Raw genomic sequence first — 27,433 nt, 5'->3', positions numbered from 1 at the left:
TTTTTTCTTGAGACAATCTTGAGACAACCACAGCAGACAATCGGACACTGAGGAAGAACCTAGAATATGTCCCAGAGGGGCAGTGGGAACACTCAAGATCCCTGTCTTCCCTACTTGGGGAAAGGTTCCTCTAAAAGAAGGTTTTCAATCACATTGAACTTCTCAGCCTAGGCCACCATATAAAAACCTCTGGAGGCCTAGCTTGGCCAAAGCCACTTCTACTGGTGGCCTTTTATTGTTATTGTTGAAACAAGGTCTCGTTCTGTCTCCTAGGCTGGAGTGCAGTGGCACAATCTCAGCTCACTGCAACCTCCGCCTCCCTGGTTCAAGGGATTCTTGTGCCTCAGTCTTCCAAGTGGCTGGGACCACAGGCATGCACCACCACGCCCGGCTAATTTTTATATTTTTAGTAGAGATGCGGTTTCACCATGTTGACCAGGCTGGTCCTGAACTCCTGACCTCAAGCAATCCACCTGCCTACCTGCCTCAGCCTCCCAAAGTGCTAGGACTAAAGGCACGAGCCACTGCGCCTGGTCACCCACTTGTTTTTTAACCCTATGAAACACATTTCCTAAGTTTTGTCCCAGAGGCCACAGGCTTTAAACTACTGATTGGTCACTAGTACATTTATATTAAAAAGAATGTGTTTTATTAAATAGGATATTTTCCTTCTGGAGGAAAAACAAATTTTTACTTTTTGTTTTATAAATAACAACAGTACATGTACGTTGGGGAAAACTGAGAATAAAACCGATCGCAAAACAAACAAACAAAAAAAGTTTACCTGTTATCCCACTAGCTAGAGAGATTCTACTTTTTTCCTTATTATTATTTTTTCTTGAGACAAGGTCTCAGTCTGTCACCCAGGCTGGAGTACAGTGGCACGACCATGGCTCACTGAAGCCTCGACCTCCCAGGCTCAAGCAATCTTCCAGCTTCAGCATCCTGAGTAGCTGCAACTACAGGTGCACGCCACCACGTCCTGCTAATTTTTTTTTTTTTTTTTGTAGACACTGGATCTCGCCATGTTGCCCAGGCTGGTCTTAAACTCCTGGACTCAGGTGATCCTCCCACTTCAGCCTCCCAAAGTGCTGGGATTACAGGCTGGAGCCACTGTGCACAGCCGAGATACCACTTTCTTATGTATTTATTTCAAGATATATTTCAGTCTTTATTAGATTTTTTAAATTTAAAAATAGAATTTAATGTATTGCTTTATACCTGTTTAATCCATTTAACAACATAACTTTAAATGCATCATTAAATTTTCTTCCCTAACATTATTCTTAATGGCTGCAAAATAAATTTTTGTATTGAGATAGCATAAATTAACAAATCCTCTATTGTTGGAAAAATACTGTTTCTGATTTTTCTTTACTATAAATAAGCTGCTATGAATATCCCAGTAGTTAATTATTTGCAATCACTCTTCATTATTTCTTTAGGATAAATTCCTACTAGTGGATTGCTAGATTTAAGCATATCTAATTTTTTTAGCAATTTTAAAACTTATCGCCAAAGTATATACTCTAAAAAGATCTTAACAATGTACACATGCACTAACAGAGTTTCCCCTATCTCTTCATTTCCATTAAAAAAGAACACATTTACTTGTCACTCATTAAATCCTAGAAATGGTTATAGGTATATGCCTACAAAGATAAATTAAGCAAGAAGTTTACAGCCCATTTATTCATCAATCCAGGGGGAGAGAAATTGGGGTTGATGGATCTTAACTCATAAACACCGAACCTGCAGAATGGATTACTGGATGCTGTTCATGCCCATTTTGAAGACAAGCAGCCCTGGAAAGCCCTAGCTTTCCCTTCCCTATGTCTAACCAAGCACCTCAATTAAACATGAAAAATGATCTTAGATGCATGTTCCAGCTGGCTCCTGTCTGAGCCGAAGGAATTAAAGAAAGAGAAAAGCAAAATATTGCAAGCCTCTTTATTCCTCCTCGTAGTCGGCAATTGATTGAGTATTCTCAATACTGTTAGTTTTAGAAGATGCTGTGGACAAAAAAGAAAAAGCTCTCCAAATGCCCACTGTCACTAATTTCCCACTTTGATCCTAAGTTAGGATGCTCTTGTGTCACAGGCATCCCCAACAGAAGAGCAGACAGGACATGACGTCAGAACTGGTTTGGTACCACTTCTGAACTGCTCATGGGCCTCCGCCCTTCAATTACTTTAAACAGGAACTCAAAGCAGTTACTGCGGGTCTCCACAGAACCCCCAAAATAACAGGACAGACCTTGTGGCAGTGCCTCTGTGACAAGGACTCCATGTACATCTGTTATTTTCTTCCTGTTGCTTATGTGGGTAGAAGCAAGGACCTGCCCCTCACTGGCTCATCTCCACAGGGCTCATCTCTTATGACTCGTTTACTCCTGAAACCCATTTGCAGAGGGCATCTTCTTTTAGACTCAGGTGCTATGCCCTTCTGTGTCACACATGGCCTACTTAATATAGAGACTGAAATATCCAGCTGGGTACAATGGCTCATGCCTGTAATTCTAGCACTTTGGGAGGCTGGGGTGGCAGGATCACTGAAGACCAGGAGTTTGAGACCAGCCTGGGCAACATAGCAAGGCCCTGTCTCTACAAAAAAATTTTTTTTAAATTAGCCCAACATGGTGGCATATGTCTGTACTTCCAGCTACTTGGGAGGCTGAGATGGGAGAATCACTTGAGCCCACAACACTGTACTCCAGCCTGGGTGATGGGGTGAGTCCCAGTCGGAAAAACAAAAAAAGGAAAGAAAACATATTTGCAAACCCTGTAGATAGCACTTCTTGCCCTGCTACAAGTGACTTTTATTTTCTTAAAACAATACGTGCCAGGCATAAACAAATTTTGAATTGTAATTTTTACTAATTTGACAAAGCCTCAAGACACTCCTTATCAAATAGCATAGGATTTTCTTACATTTTATAAAAATTTATTTATTTATTTATTTAAATTGCAGATTCAGGAGGAACAAGCACCTCAATTAAACATGAAAAATTATCTTAGATGCATGTTCCAGCTGGCTCCTGTCTGAGCCAAAGGAATTAAAGAAAGAGAAAAGTAAAATATTGCAATCCTCTTTATTCCTCCTCATAGTCGGCAATTAATTGAGTATTCTCAATACTGTTTAGTTTTTACCCAGGTTTGTTACCTGGGTAAATTGCATGACTCTGAGGTTTGGGGGTATGATTAATCCTGTTACCCAGGTTGTGAGCACAGTACCCCAAAGTTAGTTTTTCCACTCTTGCTCCCCTCCCCCTTTTTGTCTTCTCTAGTGTCTACTGCTCCCATCTTTATGTTCATGTGCACCCAGTGCTTAGCTCCTACTTATAAGTAAAAGCATGCAGCATTTGGTTTTCTGTTTTTGCATTAATTGGCTTGGGATAATGGCTTCCAGTTGCTGCTAAAGACATGATTTCATTCTCTTTTATGGCTGCACAGTATTCCATGGTGTGTATGTACCATCCACCACTGATGGACACCTAGGTGGATTCCCTGTCTTTGCTATTGTGAATTGTGCTGTGATAAACATTCTACCAAAAAACACCTGAACTCATGTCATTTATTTTCCTTTGGGTGTATACCCAGTAATGGGATTGCTGGGCTGACCAGTAAGTCTACTCAGCTCTTTGAGAAGTATCCAGGCTGCTTTACAAAGGGGCTGAACTAATTCACAATCCCACCAACAGTGTGGGATGGGTCCCCCTTTCTCCACAACCTTGGCAACAAAATACACCCACCTCTTCTGATTACAACGATATAACAATAATTTATCTTTCTAGAAATCAGAGGATGCTTCAAAATAGGTAATAAAAAGAAAGCACATACCTGATAAAAGTTAGGCCAGAAAGTACTAATGGCCAGTTCGGCCCTGTTCCATGTACGTGTTGGGTCTCCAGATATATTCCAGATAGGGTTCCCCAGTGGCCCGTGATTGACCTTCACGTAGACATTGAGTAACCCCGGAGGAGAATTACTCTTGCTGGACACAAAATAGTGAAAGTCGATGCAGTGGGTGTCATTTTCTTTAAGCTGGGGTAAGAGCAGGTGGGCTCTCTGCCCCTCAGGTCTCCCAGAGGCATTCACCAGCATGAAAGAACCTGCAAAAACAAAATCAAGGAGAGTCATACCCTGAAACACTACTTTCTGGTTATTCTGAAAACCCACCATCATTGACATGGGTTGGCCCTGCAATTCCATGTCTTACTGAAACTGCCATTTCTTTCATTCCTATTTCATTTATCACCTTCTCCTCCTCCTACCATCCCCCTATGTGTTCTCAAGAGCGCACATAATATTAATGGAAAATTCCCTGGATGTTACTGTAATTTGACTTCTAAATAACAGAAATGTAGCAAAATGTTTGTAGACTCGCCTTATTCTAGCAGTCAGGAGTCACAGGCGATTAATTACATTAAAAATTGAAATTCCTTATTTAAAATGCATGTCCTCATTCACACCAACCGTGTTTCATGTGCGCAATAGCCACACGTGACAAGCAGCTACCACACTGGGCAGCACAGATACAGAGCATCTCCACCCAGCAGAAAGTTCTACTGAACAGCACTGTCCCATCATGTTAGCATTACTCAGTAATCACTTTGTATAACCTAGAGAAAGACAAAAGATTAGGTGGGCTGTGAATCTTCGAGTCATGATACTGGCCCCATCATGTTCCCTGCTGTCAATGTAATTCAGCACCAGTACCCACCTCCATCGCTGGAACAACTGACTTCTCCTTGGCAATGGAGGTGTTCTCACAACAAGGTGATGACTTAGACAATCACTGCCCCACCTGGAGGACAATCATTCTAAGAAGTCTTATGAGATCTTTGGATCTTGACACAATGGCCCTAACCTACCTGGGAGTGTTGAGGAGCTTCCAGATGGATTCAAGCTTTCCAGATCCCAAGCACTTGGGCCTTCCCCATAGGAATTTTATATTTCACATAGTAAAAGATAAAAGCAAAATGTTCAAACATAAAAGGGAAAATAGGTTGTCATAGGTCTGCTTCAGCACAGAGGAAAAAATGTATTGAAATTCTAAGGAGGAAGTACACCAGAACTTGGAGTATAAAAATGAAAAAAATAAAAATACTACACAGATGGGTACCCTCATTGTGAATCATTATGTTCAAGGTGTGTATATATGTTAATATGAGTTTATTGTCTGCCCACACATATCAGGAAACACACACATCCACAGTACTAGAAAATGGATGGAATTTCTGTCTTGTTTACATGCTGTGATTGCCTAAACAGCAAAACCGGAAGACCATCCTTTTATAGTAATTCCCAAAGAATGACTGTAAGTATCAAATGGAAAATACAGATGTAGATATCCTTCACAGATTAAGAGGTTGTTGTTAAAGGATCTATATTATCATATGCTTTCTTATGGTTGCTACCTTTACAGCTATGAGGTGAGCCAGATTTAACACCATTTATGATAAACAGGAACGGGGTCACAGAGAGATTAGAAGCAGTTTATCTAGGTTTTAGGATGAGTTAGTGGCAAAACCAGAACTTTGAGCTTCTGAGTTTCCAGCCCATTACTCATTCTGCCACACTCCAGTAACCCCAAGTTTCTTCATGTGCTTCTTGAACATATATGAAAAAAAAAAACACCCTTTCAAAGCAGTGAAGGGAAATTATAGTAGCTATTTTGAAACAGAGCAATTTTTCAAGCAATGAATGTTATGCACCTAGAAATACAAAAACCAAGTCACAAGCGAACCTATCTATGAAATGTAACTTACCTATGAAATACATTTCAGCATTAAGGAAGAACTTTAACTGTGATTTAAGAAAGAGGTGGGGCAGAGAAATAACAAGTGACAAGAGAGTATCATTGAAATAATTCAGGTTAGTTATTGCTTACAAATGTAAAACATCTTCGAAACATGTAGGGTTGATGAACCGCATCACAAATCCAGAGTAGGACGTTGGTCTATGTGAGTTACAGATTGTTTTTTTCTGCTCTTAGTAAAATAAAAGCTGACTTATGTTAGATTCTATCACTGGGGGCTCTGTTCTCTACAACAGTTACCACATATATTATTACTGGTGGGGCTGAGGCATGACATGTTCTTGAGGTCACGTCTGAATGAACAAAACCTTGAGTATGGCCATATTGCCAAGAAGATTGTTTCATTGTTCCCATCACTTAAGCCTGGGCAACCAGGGTGGAAAGCATGGTAATATACACAGGGTGGCAAAATAAGTGTTGCCCACATCCTGTGAAGCACTCAGAGGAGTCTCCTTTCACATATTTACATAAACTGGGTACCTTTCTACCATTACTGTTTAGGAAATCACCGAGTTTTCCAAAACTGCTATTCTTCTAGCTACACAGCCTGCCTCCAATGTTTAATCCACTGTGCTCCATTCCAGCATGAAATGCTCTTACACTCTTGTGTCTAAAGTACACAAGAATTTTTATGTTGAGATCCAGGTGAAATTCAGGTATAATCTAAGTTACTCAAGTGATCCTAGCTTTTAAAGTCCTTTCTCTTCCTTTTTTTCCCTGTTTGACGTAGAATACTCTATTTTGCTTTGAGGTATGCTTCTGTAATGCAAATTAGCTCACATAGGATTACTAGATGGGGAGTGACATCCCTATTACACACAAGTCCTCTTGGTTTATGTGCAATTTTTTGCAGGACATTAACATTGTGAAGTGATCAGGGGCAACTGTTCTCTCAAATAAAGGGAAAGCTTTATCAGTACATGATGTCTTTTAAACAAAGCTAAAGATCCTACAGAACTGTCTTTCCTCAATGCAAGGAGTGGCAAGAAGGGGCTTTAGTGGTTTCATTTCTCTTTCCATTCCTAAGCTGTCTCTGAAACTGTAAGAACGAGTGAAGAACTGTGCAGCCTCTGCGCCCTTCCTCTGTGTTTCAAAAGGACAAAAAAGAAAAGGACTGATGAAGACGACAAATCTCTGATGACATTTTTAAGTTGACAGCAAGTAGTCTCTATTAGAAGAGAATGACTTCAAGGACTTCTATGGAGAGTGGGAAGAAGTGGAGGCCTTGGGTTCAGGGTCTGAGGTTCAGGGCTGAGGATGGGCTCATGGGGTCTGTGCCAGAGTGGAGTTCAGACAGCCAGCACTTTTATTAGCTTTGCCACTGTTTTTGTTCACTCGCCAGCTACAAAACTGCATAGATTTGGAAGGGTCAGCCCCAACCCCGTTCTTCTCACAAGAGGCTATTTTCTTTCTCTCTCTTTTTTTTAGAGACGGAGTTTTGCTCTTGTCACCCAGGCTGGAGTGCAATGGCGCGATCTCGGCTCACTGCAACCTCTGTCTCCTGGGTTCAAGCGATTCTCCTGCCTCAGCCTGCCGAGTAGCTGGGATTATAGGTGCCTGCCACCATGCCTGGCTAATTTTTTATATTTTTAGTAGAGACTGGGTTTCACCATGTTGGTCAGGCTGGTCTTGAACTACTGACCTCAGGTAATCCACTCACCTTGGCCTCTCAAAGTGCTGGGATTACAGGCATGAGCCACTACACCCGGCCCTAGATCTGCTGTTTTTGGCATGTGATTTTGTGAAATTCGTGAGAGGCTTCTCAAGTGCAGGGGCAGGACTTTGGTGGAAATGCAGACTCTACACACACTCTTCCTCTTGCAGAGGTTCAGGTCCTCGGGAGGCAATTCTATCTGGACTGCCCCCATGGCTAGTCTCTCCCAAATGAGCTGGAAATCAATTGAGCAGCACTCAGATTTCAACACTCATGATCTTTGCGAGGAGAAGTCTCTGCCGAGCACCTTCCCCTGAGGTACACTCCTCTGCAAGATTCCCTTTTTCCCTTCCTCTACAGTCTCCCAACTGGTGTATCTATGCAGCCTGATAATTAACCACGAATGCATACAAGGCAAGTGGGACAAAGCCCACCACAAAGCACAAGCCCAGCAAATGCTCCTGACTTTCACTGTGATGACTTTAGCTCCTCAAACCTCCTAAATGTATGGCTTTTTAAAATTATGTGGCTTTTTTTTTGGAGACAGGGTCTCACTCTGTCCCCCAGGTTGGAGTGCAGTGGGAGGATCACGGCTCACAGCAGCCTCGACCTCCTGGGCTCAAGTGATCCTCCTCTTTCAGCCTCCCGAGTAGCTGGGATCACAGGTATGCATTACCACAACCGGGTACTTTTTTTCAATTTTTTATTTTGTAGAGAGGGAGTCTTAGTCTGTTGCCCAGGCTGGTCTCTAACTCCACGATTAAAGCAATCTTCCTGCTTCACCCTCCCAAATGTTAGGATTACAGGTGTGAGCCACTGTGCCCAGCTGGAATTCTTTACCATTTATTTCTATTTCCCTCTGTTCACCTCACAACTCTCCTGGTCCTACTACAATTCACCTAAGTGGAAATTTTTACGTTTCCTTTCTTTAAGAGAGAAGAACATTAGTACTGAGATAACACAAAACCTTCAACTCAATTAATCTTGCCCTTATGTTTTTGGGGAAAGGTTATCTTTATTTCAGTGTGTGGCCATCAGGACTTAACTCACAGTTTTAAAGTACAAAAGGTGACGTTTCTGTCCACACTCGGGTTTCCTGACAGTGGTGTACTATTATGTGCCAGTGAGTTTACAGAAGCAAATGTGAAAGTCCAGCAACCTGCAGTCAAGTTACAATTGGCAGCAGGGAGAGAAGTGTTGCTTGTTTGTTTGTTTTTATCACCTATCTGCTATAAAAGTATAAAGTCAACTCACCAACCAATGTTTAGAGAATTACAGAATTCAAAGCATTTATATTCAATTTTACACTATTAAGTCTGTTTTTTAAGCTACCCCTATATGGCTGAATGTTTAATTTTCACCTTCTGCTTAAATGTTTTGACTGAGGAAATGCATTTTCAAAGAGTAATTGGGTCTCCCTCTGTAGTTACTTCCTTACTTCAATTCTTTCCTCCTACAAAAAGCATTCCAACTGGGTAAATTTTTTAAAAATCGTAATTCAAATTAGCATAGAAATTCTGTTTGTGTTCAGATAACAAAACACCCTTAAGTCACTAGTATATAAGTAGAAAATATACCATTGCAGGCAAATGAAATGAGCTCTGCATGATGGAGTCAGCTTCAAAAAGGGACAGCCTTTAGATGCAGACTTAGAAGCTTCTTAAGAATAATTATTTTGGTTTCCCCAAAAAGGAAAACTCTTTGATAAGAACATGCAATGTTCACATTCTCAAATCTCTGGGTGAATTAAATTTAGCTAATCATACCCATTGGCAAATGCTTTTGATTAAACTATCTTCCATTATTGTTTGTGACAGCAGTAATAATGATACAGAATTAGTTATTCCTTTCTAACCCATCATCAAAATTTGCATTGGTGTGTTTGGGGCTCTAGATTTGTCAAGGCTGAGAAAACTACATGAATTGTCTTCCAAGTATATTTGAGAAACTTTGCAAACAACAAAAAACAGAATATTTTCCATTATCCAGCAGGAAGGAAGAGCTACATGTATTCTTCAATACTTTAGCTTACAGAGAAGCAGCATTTTATGAACTTTAAAGCTATTATAAAATTCACTTTTTAAAGTTCTTTTTTTTTTTTTTGAGACAGAGTCTCGCTCTGTCGCCCAGGCTGGAGTGCAGTGGCCGGATCTCAGCTCACTGCAAGCTCCCCCTCCTGGGTTCACACCATTCTCCTGCCTCAGCCTCCCGAGTAGCTGGGACTACAGGCGCCTGCCATCACGCCCGGCTAATTTTTTTGTATTTTTTTTTTTTTAGTAGAGATAGGGTTTCACCACGTTAGTCAGGATGGTCTCGATCTCCTGACCTTGTGATCCGCCTGTCTCGGCCTCCCAAAGTGCTGGGATTACAGGCTTGAGCCACCGCACCCGGCCTAAAGTTCTTAATTTTAGCAAAAGTCACAGATTATTGGTCTTTGCCTCCCTTGGGCTGTTTTGCCTTTTTCTTGTGTGACCATGCCTTTAAATTTGTGGATTTAGAATACAAGAGGCAAAAAAAATGTTAACAAGTTCCCTCACTGCAGGCATATCTCCTGACTCTCGTGTATGGGGTTATTTGTGCTTCATCTGACCTATTCGGATACAATCGGTTAGAATAGTTCAGTTCACTAGAGCAGCACTTCTCAAACAATCTATAATGAAAAATCAGTTGTTTTTTTTTTAAAGTCCAGTGCATCTCAGACCAATTTATATAAAACACAATAAACAGGAATTGCTAGAAAAATGAAATTGTTTAGACACACAACATGGTAGCCCCAGATTTGTTATTATTCAAAGAAATAAAATTATTCTGTCAAATTCCTATAAAAATTTTCTAAAGACCTGCTCTCAGTTTCTGTATTGAATTGATCAGGGACCAGAAACAATGTGTGGGCCAGCTCTGATCTGCTGACCATACTGAGTAGCACAGGCTTAAAGTTATAGCAAAGAGAAAAGCAGTATAGCATCCTTGGTACCCAAATATACATTTTCCCTCAACAGTAGATGAGGAAATTTGAAAGAAAAGAATGAAAAAATATCGGTTTCTTAACCCAAGGCTAAGTTATAAAAGCCAAGCCCGTTGAATATGAAACAACATTCCGGAAGAAAATGAAGAGGGAAAGCGGGAAGCAAGTGGGACACACACAGTCATGGTGAATGGAAAGGTTGTACCCAGGCTCTGAACACAGAAAAGACCTGGCTTCAAGGAAAGGAGAAGACAAGGGGTGCCAGCAGGCCACGGCACGTGGAATCACCACGTACATCTGCACGTCTTAAGGAGAAGGGGAGAGGGTATGGGAGCAAAATGGGCCACCAGTGCCTAAGCCAGGTGTTCCATGAACTTTATCTAATTAAATCCTCACAACAATGAAGGTCTGAAGAAAGAGAGAGCAGGGTGAACCCACCAGAGGACAAGTGAAAGCATCGGATAGGGCCAAGGGGAATGCAAACTTTTTACCTTCAAACTCCAAAGGCAATACTCCTAAGACTAATAGTTTTCAAACAGTTTGACTGTAACTCATAGTACAAAATACTATATTGTATTTCCCCCGCTGCCCCACTCCAAGACCGAGTTTCACTCTTGTTGCCCAGGTGGGAATGCAATGGCACAATCTCGGCTCACTGCAACCTCCGCCTCCTGGGTTCAAGTGATGCTCGTGCCTCAGCCTCCCGAGTAGCTGGGATTACAAGCACGCACCACCATGCCAGCTAATTTTTGTATTTTTAGTAGTGACAGGGTTTCACCATGTTGGACAGGCTGGTCTCAAACTCCTGACCTCAGGTGATCCACTTGCCTCAGCCTCCCAAAGTGCTGGGATTACAGGTGTGAGCCACCATGCCAGGCCAATATATTGTTCTTTACATCCAGTATACATGTGTAAAGCGATGTGTGTCTATATACATTTACCTACACACACATACCCAGGCTTTCATTTAAAAAATGTGTATCACTATGCTTCTAACCACATGTATATATGTACTGCGTGTACATTTTCTATTCTAACTCAATTGCATTTTGCAAAATCAATTAATCAGTTAATTCCGGTTGCAACCATCAGAGCCCATAAATGCTTTAAGACCATAATGCAACTCCTCCCAATAATCAAAACTACTGTGCTCTGCTTCCTTAGAAAGCTTTTCATTTTTAATTTGTCCTTTACACTTTGATCTCATCCCCTGATTATCATAATACCAGGTTACACCCCTCCTCCAACTCCCTCAGCCAGTACTGACACAGCTCCTAAAGAATACATCTCAAGAAACTTCCTAAAATAGGGAAGAGGAAGGTCTGGGGAGAAATAAAGGAACTACGGGAGAAAGGCTCAAAGGGAACAAAGTCTCTGCAGGGAGGTGCTCTAAAAATGCTTATTAGTACCCATTTCAGTCTGATGAAATCAGTCTCCAAGTTGCACTCACATTCTGCAGACCAGATATCATGCATCCTTCCTAAGCTACTGCCTCTTCTATGCCCCTCCTACAAACATGAAATACTTATTTCGCAGCCCCTAGGGAATAAGACATGAGTAACAAAAATTCTGTCTTCTCCCAAATGACACATTTTCTTTTCTATTTGCCCTGTCTCTTCTTGCTTTCCTTGTGGATTCCCAACAATTACTGAAAGAGACCATTTGTTAGTTGTACTAACTTTTGCCCCATTCATGATATGCCGGTGAAAACACAGTGAGATAGCAAACAGAAGTAACACTGTATCACAAGGAAGCTGAAGTAAAACTCTCTAACCAACTGCGCCATCTCTTTACTCCCTGATATGGCTTGGCTGCGTCCCCACCCAAATCACATCTTGAATTGTAGTTCCTGTAACTCCCACATGTCGTGGGAGGGGCTCAGTGGGAGTGAACTGAATCATGGGGGTGGTTACCCTCATGAGAGTGAGTTCTCCTGAAATCTGATGGTTTTATAAGGGGCTTTTCCCCCTTTGCTGGGCACTTCTCCCTCCTGCCACCATGTGAAGAAGGATGTGTTTGCTCCACCTTCTACCAGGATTGTAAGTTTCCTGAGTCCTTCCCAGTCACGCAGAGCAGTGAGTCAATTAAACCTCTTTCCTTTAAATACCGAGCCTCAGGTATTTCTTCATAGCAGTGTGAGAATGGACTAATACACTCCCTCACCAGGGACAGGGGCTAATGGGATCATCCTGGCATGGACCATTCTACAAATCATGCCATTTAGTTCCTGGTACTCTGTTCTACTTGAGGGAATTCCACATCAATCTAGGTGCTACAAAATTAATAAGCACAGCTCATATACCTCAGATGTGCATATAACCTTTGCTTTAAGACATTTATATTAAATACCAAAAAGATACTCAATTGTCAATTTAGTGATTCACAGCACAACTGAATGGCTATTTTTATTATTCATAGAAATACTGAGCTGAACAAAAATATATTATTTCACCTTAACTAGTCCCTTTTAGCCATGGCAGGATTCATCTGAGCACCCATTATGTACTGGGGCATTTTGAGAACTACAAGCAATACAAACTTGGACCTATTCCTCCAGCAAGAACTTCACAGTTCAGTTGTATATCATATTTTAAGTTGTTTTCATTCAGCACAGAAAGAATAAAAAGAGTTACATAAGTAACCACCAGAAGTGGCTGTAAACTTTATGGATTTAGGACCGTCAATCTTAAAAGGGACTTGTGAAACACAGTTATCCTAAGAGACAAAGCAGCATTGGAAGAGGCTCACTGCAGAGAGGAAACCCTGGGGGTTCCGTAGTAACAAGTAATGTACTCTCCTTTTATAAGAAAAGGGAAGCTTTAATGAGAACTAAATTGTATTACAGTGTGTCAATTAGACAAACTGCTCCAGTGACTTAGGTGGAAAATACTAGGTGTGAGTTTTGTAATTTGTAAGTAAAAAACAAACACTGAGTAAAGCAAACACAACCTTTTAACTATCTGAGGACGCTAATGACTGTATCTCAGGAAATGAGCCACGCATACAACAATCGAGTAGTGACAGGCTGACTATTTAGAATGTTTTAAAGAGGCTGTTTAATTTCCCATACGTCAAGTTTTTCATTGATTGACATCTTTAGAAACAGGTTCGTTTTTGTTATAAATCTCAGAATGACACAAGCCATCACAATATAAGCTTCCGCTTATTTTTCCCCTAAGTTAGTGTTGATTCAGAGATCTTTTTTTTCTTTCCACGTGTGAAAAAAAGCCTGTGCTATTCAGTATGGTCTGCAGATCAGAGCTATCTGGTGACAGTCTACCAGCTAAACTATTATGACTTGCCTTAAGAAGACATTGTACAGTTAGCTTATATATAAAACGCAGGCCAAACTTAAATATCTAAAAGGTCTATCTTTGGCACATTCAAACGCTTGCCGGTGGTACTCAGAGGAAGCTTGCTAAGTCATCCTTTGTCCGTACTCAGAGGAAGCTTTTTTGCTAAGTCATCCTTCGTCCTGTAAAACAGTTCAAAAGACTCCAAGGGTTCCGTCAACATTCCTGATGGAACGTCCCCCATATTCCTGAAGAAGAAGCCAAAGGATGTGTCATTAGCACCACTAGGGTGGGCAACCAGAGTCATGCAGGAATTTTCCCTGCTTGATCAGAAGGTAGAAAAGAAGGAACTGTCGAAACTTAACAAGGTGAGTCGGTGGAGAAAATGAAACGGCTTCCACATTAAACTAACAATACAGTATCCAGTTTATAAATGATCAAAAGTCTGGAACTTAAGGAATCTGTTGGATTAATTAACCAGAAAAAGCATCAAAATATCAATAAATAATTAGCAAATCATATGAAAAAGCAATCTGCATTAGCAGAAAAACAATTAGAATACAGATGTCTGGGAAAATAGTTATCTTACCACTAAACCAAGACATTTAAATTAAAGCAAATGCTGGGTATAACTTTAACATGGATAAATTTCTTAATTATATAAACATTTCAACACTGTATGCCTGTGAGGTTCTGGTGAAGTTCCTGGAAGGGTTCAGGAAAGAAAGAAGCAGGGATTTTATCACACACAGCATCCCAACAGCAGAGGCCACAGAGAGAGTCACACCCCTTGCCAAGAGCAGGCTGGTAGATAAATCCCACCTACAAAACTTGCCAGTTCTGTGACCTTATGAAAATCACTTTCAATCTGAGCCAGTTCATCCATCAGCTGAAAAACACAGTGCCTACTGTGAAAGAACTGGACTAAGGCAAGCAAACTCCTGTGCTGGGCAGGACCTGAGGAGGGCTCCCTGAGCTTGGTAGGAAAAGCTGGGCTCTGTAGCCAAGCAACCAGAATTAGGATCTTGACTCAGTCACACGTTGTATGTCCTTGAGCAAATGAACTAACTCTTCTTTGCAAGTTTCCTAATCAAAGAGGTGGTTGAATAACTTAAATAAGGTAAATCATGTAAAATGCTTCTTAAAAGAGTGACTGGCATAGAACAGATATATGTCAAAATTCAACCTTTGTCCCAGTTTTTATCCAAATGTATTTGAACTTAGCCTAGGAAGACAAGATAACAGAGTTCTTACTTCAAGGTAACTTCTTACACCATAAAATTATGTGTATCAATGATCATGTAATTATACAGGTTACCATCATCCATCTTTAAATCAGCATAACAAGGTCAGTAATACAAACCAGGCATGGCACTTAGATTTATCTTTAGTATCTAAACTTGAATTTTCAAATACAAATAATCATTCTAGATGCAACGTGGAGTGAAATATCTTCTAGTGTGATTTAAATGCTTAGATGCTACCAAGTCTGTTAAATTATAAATATATATATTTAATGATAAGAGCAAAAGGCTACAATAATTAATGGTGATTATGAAAGCTGCTAATTATACTTATAAAACCAATTGTTAAAAACTTTCCAATCATTAAATATATAACTATACTAACAATATGGGAACTGATAATAGCTGATACTTATATGATATTTAATACGTGCTGGGCATTCTTCCAAACGTTTTACGTATATTAACCCTTTTACTCATTACAGACAAGGAGGAAACTTAGGCATAGAGGGGTAAGTAGCTTGCTCAAGATCATGTAGGTAGTAAGTGGTAGAGACAGAATATGAACCTCAGGCAAATGTGCTCTGGACTTTGTGCTCTTAAGCATGTTACTAAGCTGCTGCTCAGTTTAAGGGGAAGCACATTAGTTAGATAACTTCAGGAAGAACATGATATCCTTGTAAGTATATACATAAATAACACCTAATTTTATTCATAAACATAAGATAGCAGAGCTAAATAAACCTAAGATAGCAGAGAACAACCTGTGAGCATGGTCACTACCATGGGGACAGGTCCAGGCTACACTGCTGGAGGACGGGAGACAATGTGGAGCAGAGATCAGCCTTCCCAGTTAGGACCAGCTGACCTGACAGCTGACTGCAGATGCAAAAGTGAACGCGGACAAGATCAGCCATGCATGGCTCAGATCAGCTGAACCATTCAGCGGAGTCCAGCCCCAACTACTGACCCATAGAATTATCAGCTATGAGTGTTTTTTTAAGACAAGCTTGAGGGTGGATTCTTCCTTATGTGTATTTTGAGCACTTTCATAATAAAAGTTTTAAATGATTTTTTAAAAGTTTTTAAAAGTGCTAACAATATCTAAACGAACTGAATTTTGGATCATGTTATATCATTGAGAATGCATTACAGAAAATTAACATGTCTTTCTTCGGTACTTGGTTGGACATGCGATTTAAAAAAGGATAATCAATTTGAAAATTTAATTTGACTAAACCAATTTTTTTAAATCACCTAATGAATTTATATCAACACAGACATTTTGAACTTCTCACATACACACACACGCACACACACACACACACAATCATGCATCACTTAAGGACATTTTGGCAAAAGATGGACCACATATATAACTGCAGTCCCATAAGATTGTAATACTGTGTTTTTACTGCACCTTTTCTATGTTTAGACACACAAATACTTACCATAGTATTCCAGTAGCCTACAGTTATTCAGTACAGTCACATGCTATACAGTTTGTAGCCTACGAGTAATAGGCCATACCATATAGCCTAGGTGTGGAGTAGGCTCTACCATCTCGATTTGTGTAAGTGCACTCTATCATGTTCACACAACGAAAAAAACATCTGACAATACGTTTCTCAGAATGCAACTCTGTCATTAAGCAATGCACGGCTTTATTACAGGTATATACACACATACAAATATACAGGGAGAGTGACCAGGATAGAGAGAAAGGAAGAGGCAGGGAGGAAATGGTTTTTACAAACAAATTTGCTGAAAAAAGAGTAAAGATGGTAAAGTTCAGGTCTTTGGCAAGACTGGTGCATGTTGGCCGGGTGCGGTGGTTCACACCTGTAATCCCACCACTTTGGGAGGCTGAGGCAGGCGGATCTTGAGGTCAGGAGTTCAAGACCAGCCTGGCCAATATAGTGAAATGCTGTCTGTACTAAAAACACAAAAAAACTAGCCGGGCATGGTGGCACACACCTGTAGGTCCAGCTACTCGGGAGGCTGAGGCAGGAGAATCACTTGAACCCAGGAGGCAGAGGCTGCAGTGAGCTGAGATAGTGCCACTGCACTCCAGCCTGGGCAATAGAGGGAGACGCCGTCCAAAAAAAAAAAAAAGGTGCATGTTACCAAGAATGTTCCACTGATACCCATAGTATCCTTGGATACACCATAATATGGTGAACAATTTACCCACTGTGGGATATGTCATTTATCATTTGTAAAGAATTTCCTTTCTTTTTCTTGAGACAGTCTCGTTCTGTCACCCAGGCTGGAGGGCAGTGGCACGATCTTGGCTCACTGCAACCTCTGCCTCCTGAGTTCAGGTGATTCTCGTGCCTCAGCCTTTCCAATAGCTGGAATTACAGGCACCTGCCACCATGTCCGGCTAACTTATTTTTTATTTTTAGTAGAGACAGGGTTTTACCATGCTGGCCAGGCTGATCTTAAACTCCTGGCCTCAAGTGATCCGCCCGCCTCAGCCTCCCAACGTGCTGGGATTACAGGCATGAGCCACCGCGCCAGGCCACTTGTGAAGAATTTCTGAAGGAAGCTTTCGGTTTTCTGTTTCTCCTAGTGTTTTCAGCTCCTCGGCTCCTTGCTGTGGGAGCTATAGGAAAATTAAAATAGCTGAACTCAGTGCACCTTGATTTATTCCCTTAGGTAGGTGATCTAGAAACAGATTCATACATGTATATTTCTATCGCTGTATCACTAAGCTTGGCTGGAGGGAAAGTTATTTTTATTGAGTACACTATTTCATTTTCAGGTTTTGTTGTTGTTGTTGTTAATTCAGAACCCAGAATAACTTACTACATTTCTATTAAAACCTTAGGTTTTAAAACTCGTTTTTCATAGAGATCTAAAGAGGCGTTTCTCTCTCTTTTTTTTTTTTTTGGTCTCTAGCATAACCACTTTAAAAATTTCATTTTTTAAAAGCTTCATTTGAAATGTCCTCACTTGACGAATGATCTATCGGCTTTAGAGGGAAATAACTTTATATTAGGGAAAATTATTTATATTACTCTCAGAATATAAAAAAAAAGACAGCTAAATTCTAGAAATCCTTGCAAACTGTTTTGTTTACATAGAGACCTAGTTCTTTCTTTCCCCATTTTAAGTCTTCATTAAAAAACTTAACAAAAATTGCATATGCCTTTATAAAATGTCAAAAAAAATAAAGGATTCCAAAGGAAAAATTAACCATTTCTTCCCAACTTTCACTTAACTGACCAGAAACTTATCCCATTTAGACAACAGTATGTTTCCCTCAATACTTCTTTATATGTAAATAAACACACAGACACATAGATGAAGGTTTTTTTAAAAAAAAAAAAAAAAAAAAACTTTTCCTACTTTATTCAAAGAATAATAAGCTGACACATTCCTCTGCAGCTTCTTCTGTTCCTTTACCAATAATATAATGTTGACAACTCTTCAGGCCAATAAGGACACAGAGACCCAAATTTACATTTTCGACACCCGCTACGACAAAGAACATCCAGTAAAGAGCCACGTGAACAGTTTTCATTTCTACAGAAGACTGTCCTACAAGTCAGGTTTCTAGCCAAAAGCTGTATGTATTTTTAACCTTACAAGGTTTTGATTTATTGACTATAAATACTAAGCAACTGCTCCAGACATGAAAATAGCATTTTTAAATTTATTAATGATCACGGTCAGTGGTTTATATAAAGCGGCCCTGTTACTTCAAAGAAAAGAAGACTAGCTAATGTGAAAGCAGCTTCCAGCCCAAAAGAAAAGAGGTCTCTTGGCATCCTCTGTTCTAAGCACAGGCGATCATCTTGACTTCCTCTACTCCCTCCTTTTGGCTGTGTTGTTGTTACTGTTGCTCTTGTCGTTACTGAACCTGTACTGAGTGCTAGCTATGTGCCAGCCACTCTGCTAAGCACTTTATGTCATTCGGTCCCTTTAGTAAACATTGACAGAAGTATTGTCACTTTATAATCAGGAGGGTTTTAAAAAACTTCCCTAAGGTCACACAGAAAAGCAGATTGTAATCCCATCAGTCAGATTCTAGAGCTGATGATTTAGCCCAACATATAATCAAGGTTTCATAGCACATCTCAGAGTCAGATAACCAAATAATGGTGGTGTATACTCTCTGGAGAAAATTAAAAATAGAACAAAAAAAAGTACATTAGAAGCTATTAGGGTCATCTTCAGCTTTGAATTACAACTCTTAAAAAGTAAAATTAGTCGACTCTCAAATTACATGAGCTATTCTCTTATTAAAAAATAAAAGTTAAAACTCACTATGCTTATGGTGGCAGTATGGAGCAAAAACTAATTCTATTATTTCTTCTCAAGTAAACAAAAGAATTAGTGACAGAATGCAAGATAAGGAGATGAAAATAAAATCTATTATTTAACAACTACCAGTGTTCATTGAAAAACATGAATTTTAAGTAAGACATTTAATATAATATAAACAATTAAATCAACCCCTGGATCTCTTCAGAAGCCCAGAGGATATTTTTTATTCTTGTTGTTTCCTAATGCAATAAAATGATATAATAACACTCACATGGCTTTACTTAAAAATGTTATTTAAGATCAAATTATTCAAAACAGATGTCCAATTATCTGAGCTTACACAACCCTAGAGAAGACAAACATTATCTACTAAGTGCTAAAATGGTCTGAAGGTCAGAAGCATATCTGTGATGACTCACAGAGGCACACGATACTAAGTGCACTCCATCTTCTACCTCCACAGAGTGCCCTCCACAGGTCTGTCAAGAGATGCCACGAGAATCATTTCCAACATTCGCTCCTGTATAAATGGCACTTTTATTGTTGCCAATAATGAAATGGGAAGAAAGGTACAGGAATTAATACTACTGATTATCTTGGGTATTTTTATTCAAGGCTAATTTTTCTTTCATTTAACCAACAGGTTTGTAAATAACTCTTTCAAGTAATTGTTTTCAATCCAGGTAAAAAAACAAGCCAAGTACCCACAAACACACTGGGTAGAATAGCAAAGCAATATGAATAAAAATGCATAATAATATAATTTTATAATAACATGAGAAAATATTAGGTGGGAAGAGTAGACCAAAGGTAATCTAAGGCAGTGATATGAGGAAGTGGGAAGGATACACGGGATATTTCGAGTTACAATCAAAGGATTGTTTGTTTCAGTGGCTATTGAGGCTGGGAGCTGATGGTGTCCAAAATGATTCTCAGCCTAAACTATGTAAAAGAACGGTGGTTCTTTTACACCATTTATATGATTCTGGTTTATGTTGACAACTGAATTTTATCTGACAAAAAAGCAGAAACAGTAATTTGATACATCTATATCACCCATGATGGATAATCAGAGATACGTCCAGCACTCAATTGGCTGAATTAACTATCACAATGCATTATGAACAAAAAATAACAACAGAGGCATTTTTAAATCCTTTTATGTATCTCATTGGCAGAAACTTTTTCTTTAATTTTTTCTTCATTATCATTTACACAATTATACTAAAAATAAACAGCGAACTTTAAAATCTACTGTGTATATGTACTGAGTAATCACTGCCCAGGCACTGTGGTAAGCACCACTGACTCAAAGTTGAGTATAATAACTCAAGCCCCATTCTTAAGTCAGGTGTGGCAGGAAGATAGTGATGTTGCAATGATGTGAACACTTCCCTCATTCAACATTCACCAAGGGCACATACAAAAGTGGCACCGAAGCTAGGTCAGGAAGGTGGGGTGCTAGTGACGGCTCTTTAGAGAAAGGGAACTCTGAGCTGAGTCCTCCAGGATGAGGCGTTAGGCAAGCCACAGACAGAGAACAGATTGAGGATTCAACATTTGTTCATTCCACAAACATTTGTGAGCCTGTTACAGTGAACAGACACTGACATTGGGCATGAAAAAGACATGTCCATGGCCTCTCAGAAGCTTCCAGTCTAACAGAGTAAGCAACTGAGTAATTAAGTAATTAAAATACAAAGTTGTAGTTGCTATGTCAGAGACATATTCAAATGCCAAAGTGAGAGAATGGCACTGCAAAAAACAATGGCTACCGCAAGTTTAGGATCATCCTCAGGGTAAATTAAGAACTGAACTGGACTGTCACTGAGAAACTGTAAAGCACACACAAATGCAAATAGTGACCATCAATATCTTGGAGGGTGGAGGAAGATACTTTATTCACTGTCCAAACTTCATTCACTTCATTCTTTGTTCCAACTTTAGAAGGATTAACCAGTGCTCAACAGCCGAAATCAAGATGTGATTTAACCACAGGAGTTACAGCATGTCCACGGTTGTTGTTGGGAATCACAGCATGGCTTTCTAGGAAAGCAACTGGGCTCTTGCGAAAGTAGTAGCAGTTCACATTAAAATGCCTGTTCTTTAGAGCTTGGTGTTTTGCTTTTACAAAACTTCTTTCAAGAGCTGCATTGCTGCCTTAAGTGGTATTCCAGGGAGGCAAACTCCCACCTTGCCACAAACAGGTCAGATATTTCAAAACTAACCATTATTGTTGGAGTTTGAAAGCTACTTTATCCCCATAAGAGTCAACTTCCAGAGAGACAGTTCTTTTGTAAAGTGTTTTAGGAAACATCTTTAAACCTTTTCGTTAGGCAGAATTACTTCCATAGAGTCTACACCAGGCCCAGAGGAGAAAGCTGAACTAAAAGCAAAGAATATTTTTCAATTGTTGAGGAAAAAAAATTCAGTGATTTTATATTTCAAATAAAAAATGTTCAGGTGATTTAATATTTAAACTTGTCTATCAGATTTTATATTGATTAGTAGGCAGTGTAATGAAGAGAGGAGAGGATGGGGTACCATCTATTTACGTCAAGGTATCTTTCAGTTACATGGAAAATGATGTCCTAGAGAGTATATATACCAAAACAAAACCACTGAGCAGCCAAAACAGATGTCATCAAATCCATGCATTTATTGAGTTGACTCAGAGCCTGTACTCAACCATATGCACAAAAATTATGTTATCTGGTATCTGTACCTTCAGAAATTCACAGGAAATAAAGACTGCTAAAGCAGATACCCAAGCAACAATGAGAAAACTGAGTTGTCAAAAGGGAAGACACAACAAAATATAAAAGACAGTCATGCCAAGTTGCAGCACAGCAGCCAGGGGTAGTCAGGAGCATAAGTAAGCCACTACTCTAGCACATCTGTGGAAAAACACTTATGTTTTTCAACATGGCCTTAACTTAGCACAAACAGTGATAAAGTTTTGAGTGATATTCACCTAAAAGCAGTAAAATGTCCTGATACCATAGTGTTAGCCAGTTGTCAGCCATCTTGAAGATTCAGCTTTCTAGACCAACTTCATCTGCTGAAGACCAAGTCCACCATGCCACTGTGAAAGTTCAACTTCAGTTTCACTTTTCATTTCAGAACCTTGAACTTTCATAAGATTACAAAGACTAACTTGCATATGGCCCAGTCTCTAGCCTAAGGGAAGGCACTAGGGCTCTTAGCTTTGAGGATACTCCTGATGCACATACTAGTTAGGCGCTACAGAAGAGCAATATCATGTGGTCAGACATCAAGTGAGCTGATATCCACAGCCCCACAGAAAGCATCCAATAATTACTTGCATTAGAATATGCTCAGAAAAAATCAGCACTCCTCAAAAAGTCATCAGTTAAATAATGGCCACTTACTGGCCACTGCAGGAAGAAAAAATCATTGCTTTCCTTGGGAAGTTTAAAAATCTAAAAAACTGATGGATGGATGGCAAGATAGCCGAATAGGAACAACTCCGGTCTGCAGCTTCCAGCAAGATCAACACAGAAGGTGGGTGATTTCTGCATTTCCAACTGAGGTACCTGACTCATCACATCGGGACTGGTTAGACAGTGGGTGCAGCCCACAGAGGGAGAGCAGAAGCAGGGTGGGGGCATTGCCTCTGGAGAAGTGCAAGGGGTCAAGGAACTTCTCTCCCCTAGCCAAGGGAAGCTGTGAGGCACTGTGCCATAAGGAATGCTGCACTCTAGCCCAGATATTACGCTTTTCCCATGGTTTTTGCAATCCTCAGACCAGGAGATTCCCTCCAGTGCCTGTGCTACCAGGGCCCTGGGTTTCAAGCACAAAATTGTGCGACTGTTTGGGCAGATACTGAGCTAGTTGCAGGAGGTTCTTTTCATACCCCAGTGGCACGTGCAAAGGCAGCAAGACAGAACCGTTCACTCCCCTGGAAAGGGGACTGAAGCCAGGGAGCCAAGTGGTCTAGCTCAGCAGACCCCACCTTAACGGAGCCCAGCAAGCTGAGATCCACTGGCTTCAAATTCTCGTTGCCAGCACAGCAGTCTGAAGTCAACCTAGGATGCTCCAGCTAGTGGGGGGGTGAGGGGCGTCTGCCATTACTGAGGCTTGCCTGAGTGGGCAGTTTTCCCCTCACAGCATAAACAAAGACGCTGGGAAGTTAGAACTGGGTGGAGCTCACCGCAGCTCCACAAAGCTGCTGTAGCCAGACTGCCTCCCTAGCTTCCTCTTCTCTGGGCAGGACATCTCTGAAAGAAGGGCAGCAGCCCCAGGCAGGGGCTTACAGGTAAAACTCCCATTTCCCTGGGACAGAGCACCTGGGGGAAGGGGCAGTTGTGGGCGCAGCTTCAGCAGACTTAAACACTCCTACCTGTCGGTTCTGAAAAGAGCAGTGACTCTCCCAGCAGAGTTCAAGCTCTGCTAAGGGACAGACTACCTCTTCAAGTGAGTCCCTAACTCCTATGCCTCATGATGGGGAGACATCTCCCAGGAGGAATTGGCAGACACCTCACACAGGAGAACCCCAGCTGGCATCTGGTGTGTGCCCCTCTGGAACAAAGCTTCCAGAGGAAGAACAGGCAGCAATCTTTGCTGTTCTGCAGCCTCCACTGGTGATACCCAGGCAAACGGAGCCCAAAGTGGACCTCCAATAAACTCCAGCAGATCTGCAGCAGAGGGACTGTTCGAAGGAAAACTAACAAACAAAAAGGAATAGTATAAACATCAACAAAAAGGACATCCACACCACAACCCCATCCAAAGGCCATCAACATCAAAGACCAAAGGTAGATAAACCAATGAAGATGGGGAGAAACCAGAGCAAAAAGGCTGAAATTGCAAAAACCAGAATGCCTTCTCTCCTCCAAAGGATCACAACTCTTCATTAGCAAGGGAACAAAACTGGATGGAGAATGAGTTTAACAAATTGACAGAAGTAGGCTTCAGCAGGTGCATAACAACAAACTCCTCCAAGCTAAAGGAACATGTTCTAACCCAATGCAAGGAAGTTAAGAACCTTGAAAAAAGGTTAGACGAATTGCTAACTAGAATAATCAATTTAGGGAAGAACATAAATGACCTGACGGAGCTGCAAAACACAGCACGAGAACTTCATGAAGTATACACAAGTATCAACAGCTGAATCGATCAAGTGGAAGAAAGGATACCAGGCACTTAAGATCAACTCAATGAAATAAAGCGTAAGGACAACATTAGATAAAAAAGAATGAAAAGGAACAAACAAAGCCTCCAAGAAATATGGGACTATGTGAAAAGAAGAAACCTATGTTTGACTGGTGTACCTGAAAGTGACAGGGAGAATGGAACCAACTTGGAAAACACTCTTCAGCATATTATCCAGGAGAACTTCCCCAACCTAACAAGACAGGCCAACATTGAAATTCAGGAAATACAGAGAACACCACAAAGATAGACCTCGGCAAGAGCAACCCTAAGACACATAATCATCAGATTCAACAAGGTTGATATGAAGGAAAAAATGTTAAAGGAAGTCAGAGAGAAAGGTCGGGTTACCCACAAAGGGAACCACATCAGACTAACAGCGGATCACTCAGCAGAAACCCTACAAGCCAGAAGAAAGTGAGGGCCAATATTTGACATTTTTAAAGAAAAGAATTTTCAACCTAGAATTTCATATCCACCCAAATTAAGCTTCATAAGCAAAGGAGAAATAAAATCCATTACAGACAAGCAAATGCTGAGAGATTTTGTCACTATCAGGCCTGCCATACAAGAGCTCCTCAAGGAAGCACTAAACAGGGAGAGGAACAACCAGTACCAGCTGCTGTAAAAACATGACAAATTTTAAAGAACATTGACACTACGAAGAAACTGCATCAACTAATGGGCAAAATAACCAGCTAGCATCATAATGACAGGATCAAATTCATATATAACAATATTTACCTTAAATGTAAATGGGCTAAATGCCCCATTTAAAAGGCAGAGACTGACAAACTGGAGGAAGAGTCAAGACCCATCAGTTTGCTGTATTCAGGAGACCTATCTCATGTGCAAAGACACACATGGGCTCAAAATAAAGGGATGAAGGAATTTTTTCCAAGTAAATAGACAGCAATAAATAAATAAATAAATAAATAAATAAAGCAGAGGTTGCAATCCTAGTCTCTGATAAAGCAGACTTCAAACCAATAAAGATCAAATGAGACAAAGAAGGGCATTACATAATGGTAAAGGTATCAATGAAACAAGAAGAGCTAACTATCCTAAATATATATGCACCCAATGCAGGAGCACCCAGATTCATAAAGCAAGTCCATAGAGACCTACAAAGAGACTTAGACTCCCACACAGTAATAGTGGGAGACTTTAACACCTCACTGTCAATATTAGACAGATCAACAAGAAAGAAAATTAACAAGGCTATTCAGGACTTGAACTCAGCTTGAATTGTTTGAATTCTATCAGAGGTACCAAGAGGAGCTGGTACCATTCTTTCTGAAAATATTCCAAACAATAGAAAACGAAGGAATCCTCCGTAACTCATTTTATGAGGCCAGCATCATCCTGATACCAAAACCTGGCAGACACACAACAAAAAAAGAAAATGTCAGGCCAATATCCCTGATGAACATCAATGCGAAAAATCCTCAAGAAAATACTGGCAAACCCAATCCAGCAGCACATCAAAAAGCTTATCCACTATGATCAAGTCGGCTTCATCCCTGGGATGCAAGGCTGGTTCAACATACACGAATCAAAAAACATAATCCACAACATAAACAGAATCAATGACAAAAAGCACGTGATTATTTCAATAGATGCAGAAAAGGCTTTCGACGAAATTCAACACCCCTTCATGCTAAAAACTCTCAATAAACTAGGTATCGATGGAAAGTATCTCAAAATAATAAGAGCTATTTCTGACAAACACACAGCCAATATCATACTGAATGGGCAATAACAGGAAGCATTTACTTTGAAAATCGGCACAAGACAAAGATGCCCTCTCTCACCACTCCTATGTTCTGACCAGGGCAATCAGGCAAGAGGAAGAAATAAAGCGTATTCAAACAGGAAAAGAGGAAGTCAAATTGTCTCCATTTGCAGATGACATGATTGTATATTTAGAAAACCCCATAATCTCAGCCCAAAATCTTCTTAAGCTGAAAAGCAACTTCAGCAGAGACTCAGGATACAAAATCAGTGTGCAAAAATCACAAGCATTCACATGCACCAATAATAGACAAACGGCCAAATCATGAGTGAACTCCCATTCACAACTGCTACAAAGAGAATAAAACACCTAGGAATGCAACTTACAAGGGATGTGAAGGACCTCTTCCAAGAGAACTACAAACCACTGCTCAAGGAAATAAGCAAGGACACAGACAAATGGACAAACATTCCATGCTCATGGATAAGAAGAATCAAGATTGTGAAAATGGCCATACTGCCCAAAGGAATTTATAGATTTAATGCTATCCCCATCAAGTTACCACTGACTTTCTTCATAGAATTAGAAAAAACTACTTTAAATCTCATATGGAACCAAAATAGAGCCTGCATATCCAAGACAATCCTAAGCAAAAAGACCAAAGCTGGAGGTATCACGTTACCTTACTTCAAACTATATTACAAGACTACAGTAACCAAAACAGCATGGTACTGGTACCAAAGCAGATATACAGACTAATGGAACAGAACAGAGGCCTCAGAAATAATACCACACATGTACAACCATATGATCTTTGACAAACCTGACAAAAATAAGCAATGGGGAAAGGATTCCCTATTTAATAAATGGTGTTGGGGAAACTGGCTAGCCATATGCAGAAAACTGAAACTGGATCCCATTCTTACACCTTATACAAAAATTAACTCAAAATGAACTAAAGACTTAAACGTAAGACCTAAAACCATAAAAATCCTAGAAGAAAACCTAGGCTATACCATTCAGGACACAGGCATGGGCAAAGAATTCATGACTAAAACACCAAAAGCAATGGCAACAACAGCCAAAATTGACAAATGGGATCTAATTAAACCAAAGAGCTTCTGCACAGCAAAGGAAACTATCATCAGAGTGAACAGACAGCCTACAGAATGGGAGAAAATTTTTGCAATCTGTCCATCTCACAAAGGGCTAATATCCAAAAACAACAAATAACTTAAACAAATATATAAGAAAAAAACAACTCCATCAAAA

General features: G+C 40.2%; 1 protein-coding gene across 1 annotated transcript in view; it reads right to left on the bottom strand.

Moving 5' to 3' along the window:
* LOC105523105 (receptor-type tyrosine-protein phosphatase mu-like) overlaps positions 1 to 27,433 on the bottom strand; it is a 403,681-nt gene that overhangs the window by 54,557 nt on the left and 321,691 nt on the right. Inside the window, exon 3 of the mRNA XM_011957825.1 lies at positions 3,840 to 4,111. Within this exon, the coding sequence (XP_011813215.1) occupies positions 3,840 to 4,111 (272 nt within the window). The remainder of the gene's footprint in view (positions 1 to 3,839; positions 4,112 to 27,433) is intronic.

The sequence above is a fragment of the Colobus angolensis genome, unplaced genomic scaffold, assembly GCF_000951035.1.
Source record: "Colobus angolensis palliatus isolate OR3802 unplaced genomic scaffold, Cang.pa_1.0 Scaffold45, whole genome shotgun sequence".
Lineage (NCBI taxonomy): Eukaryota > Metazoa > Chordata > Mammalia > Primates > Cercopithecidae > Colobus > Colobus angolensis.
The sequence above is the reverse complement of the archived record's forward strand: the minus strand, read 5'-3'. Positions and strand labels throughout refer to the sequence as shown.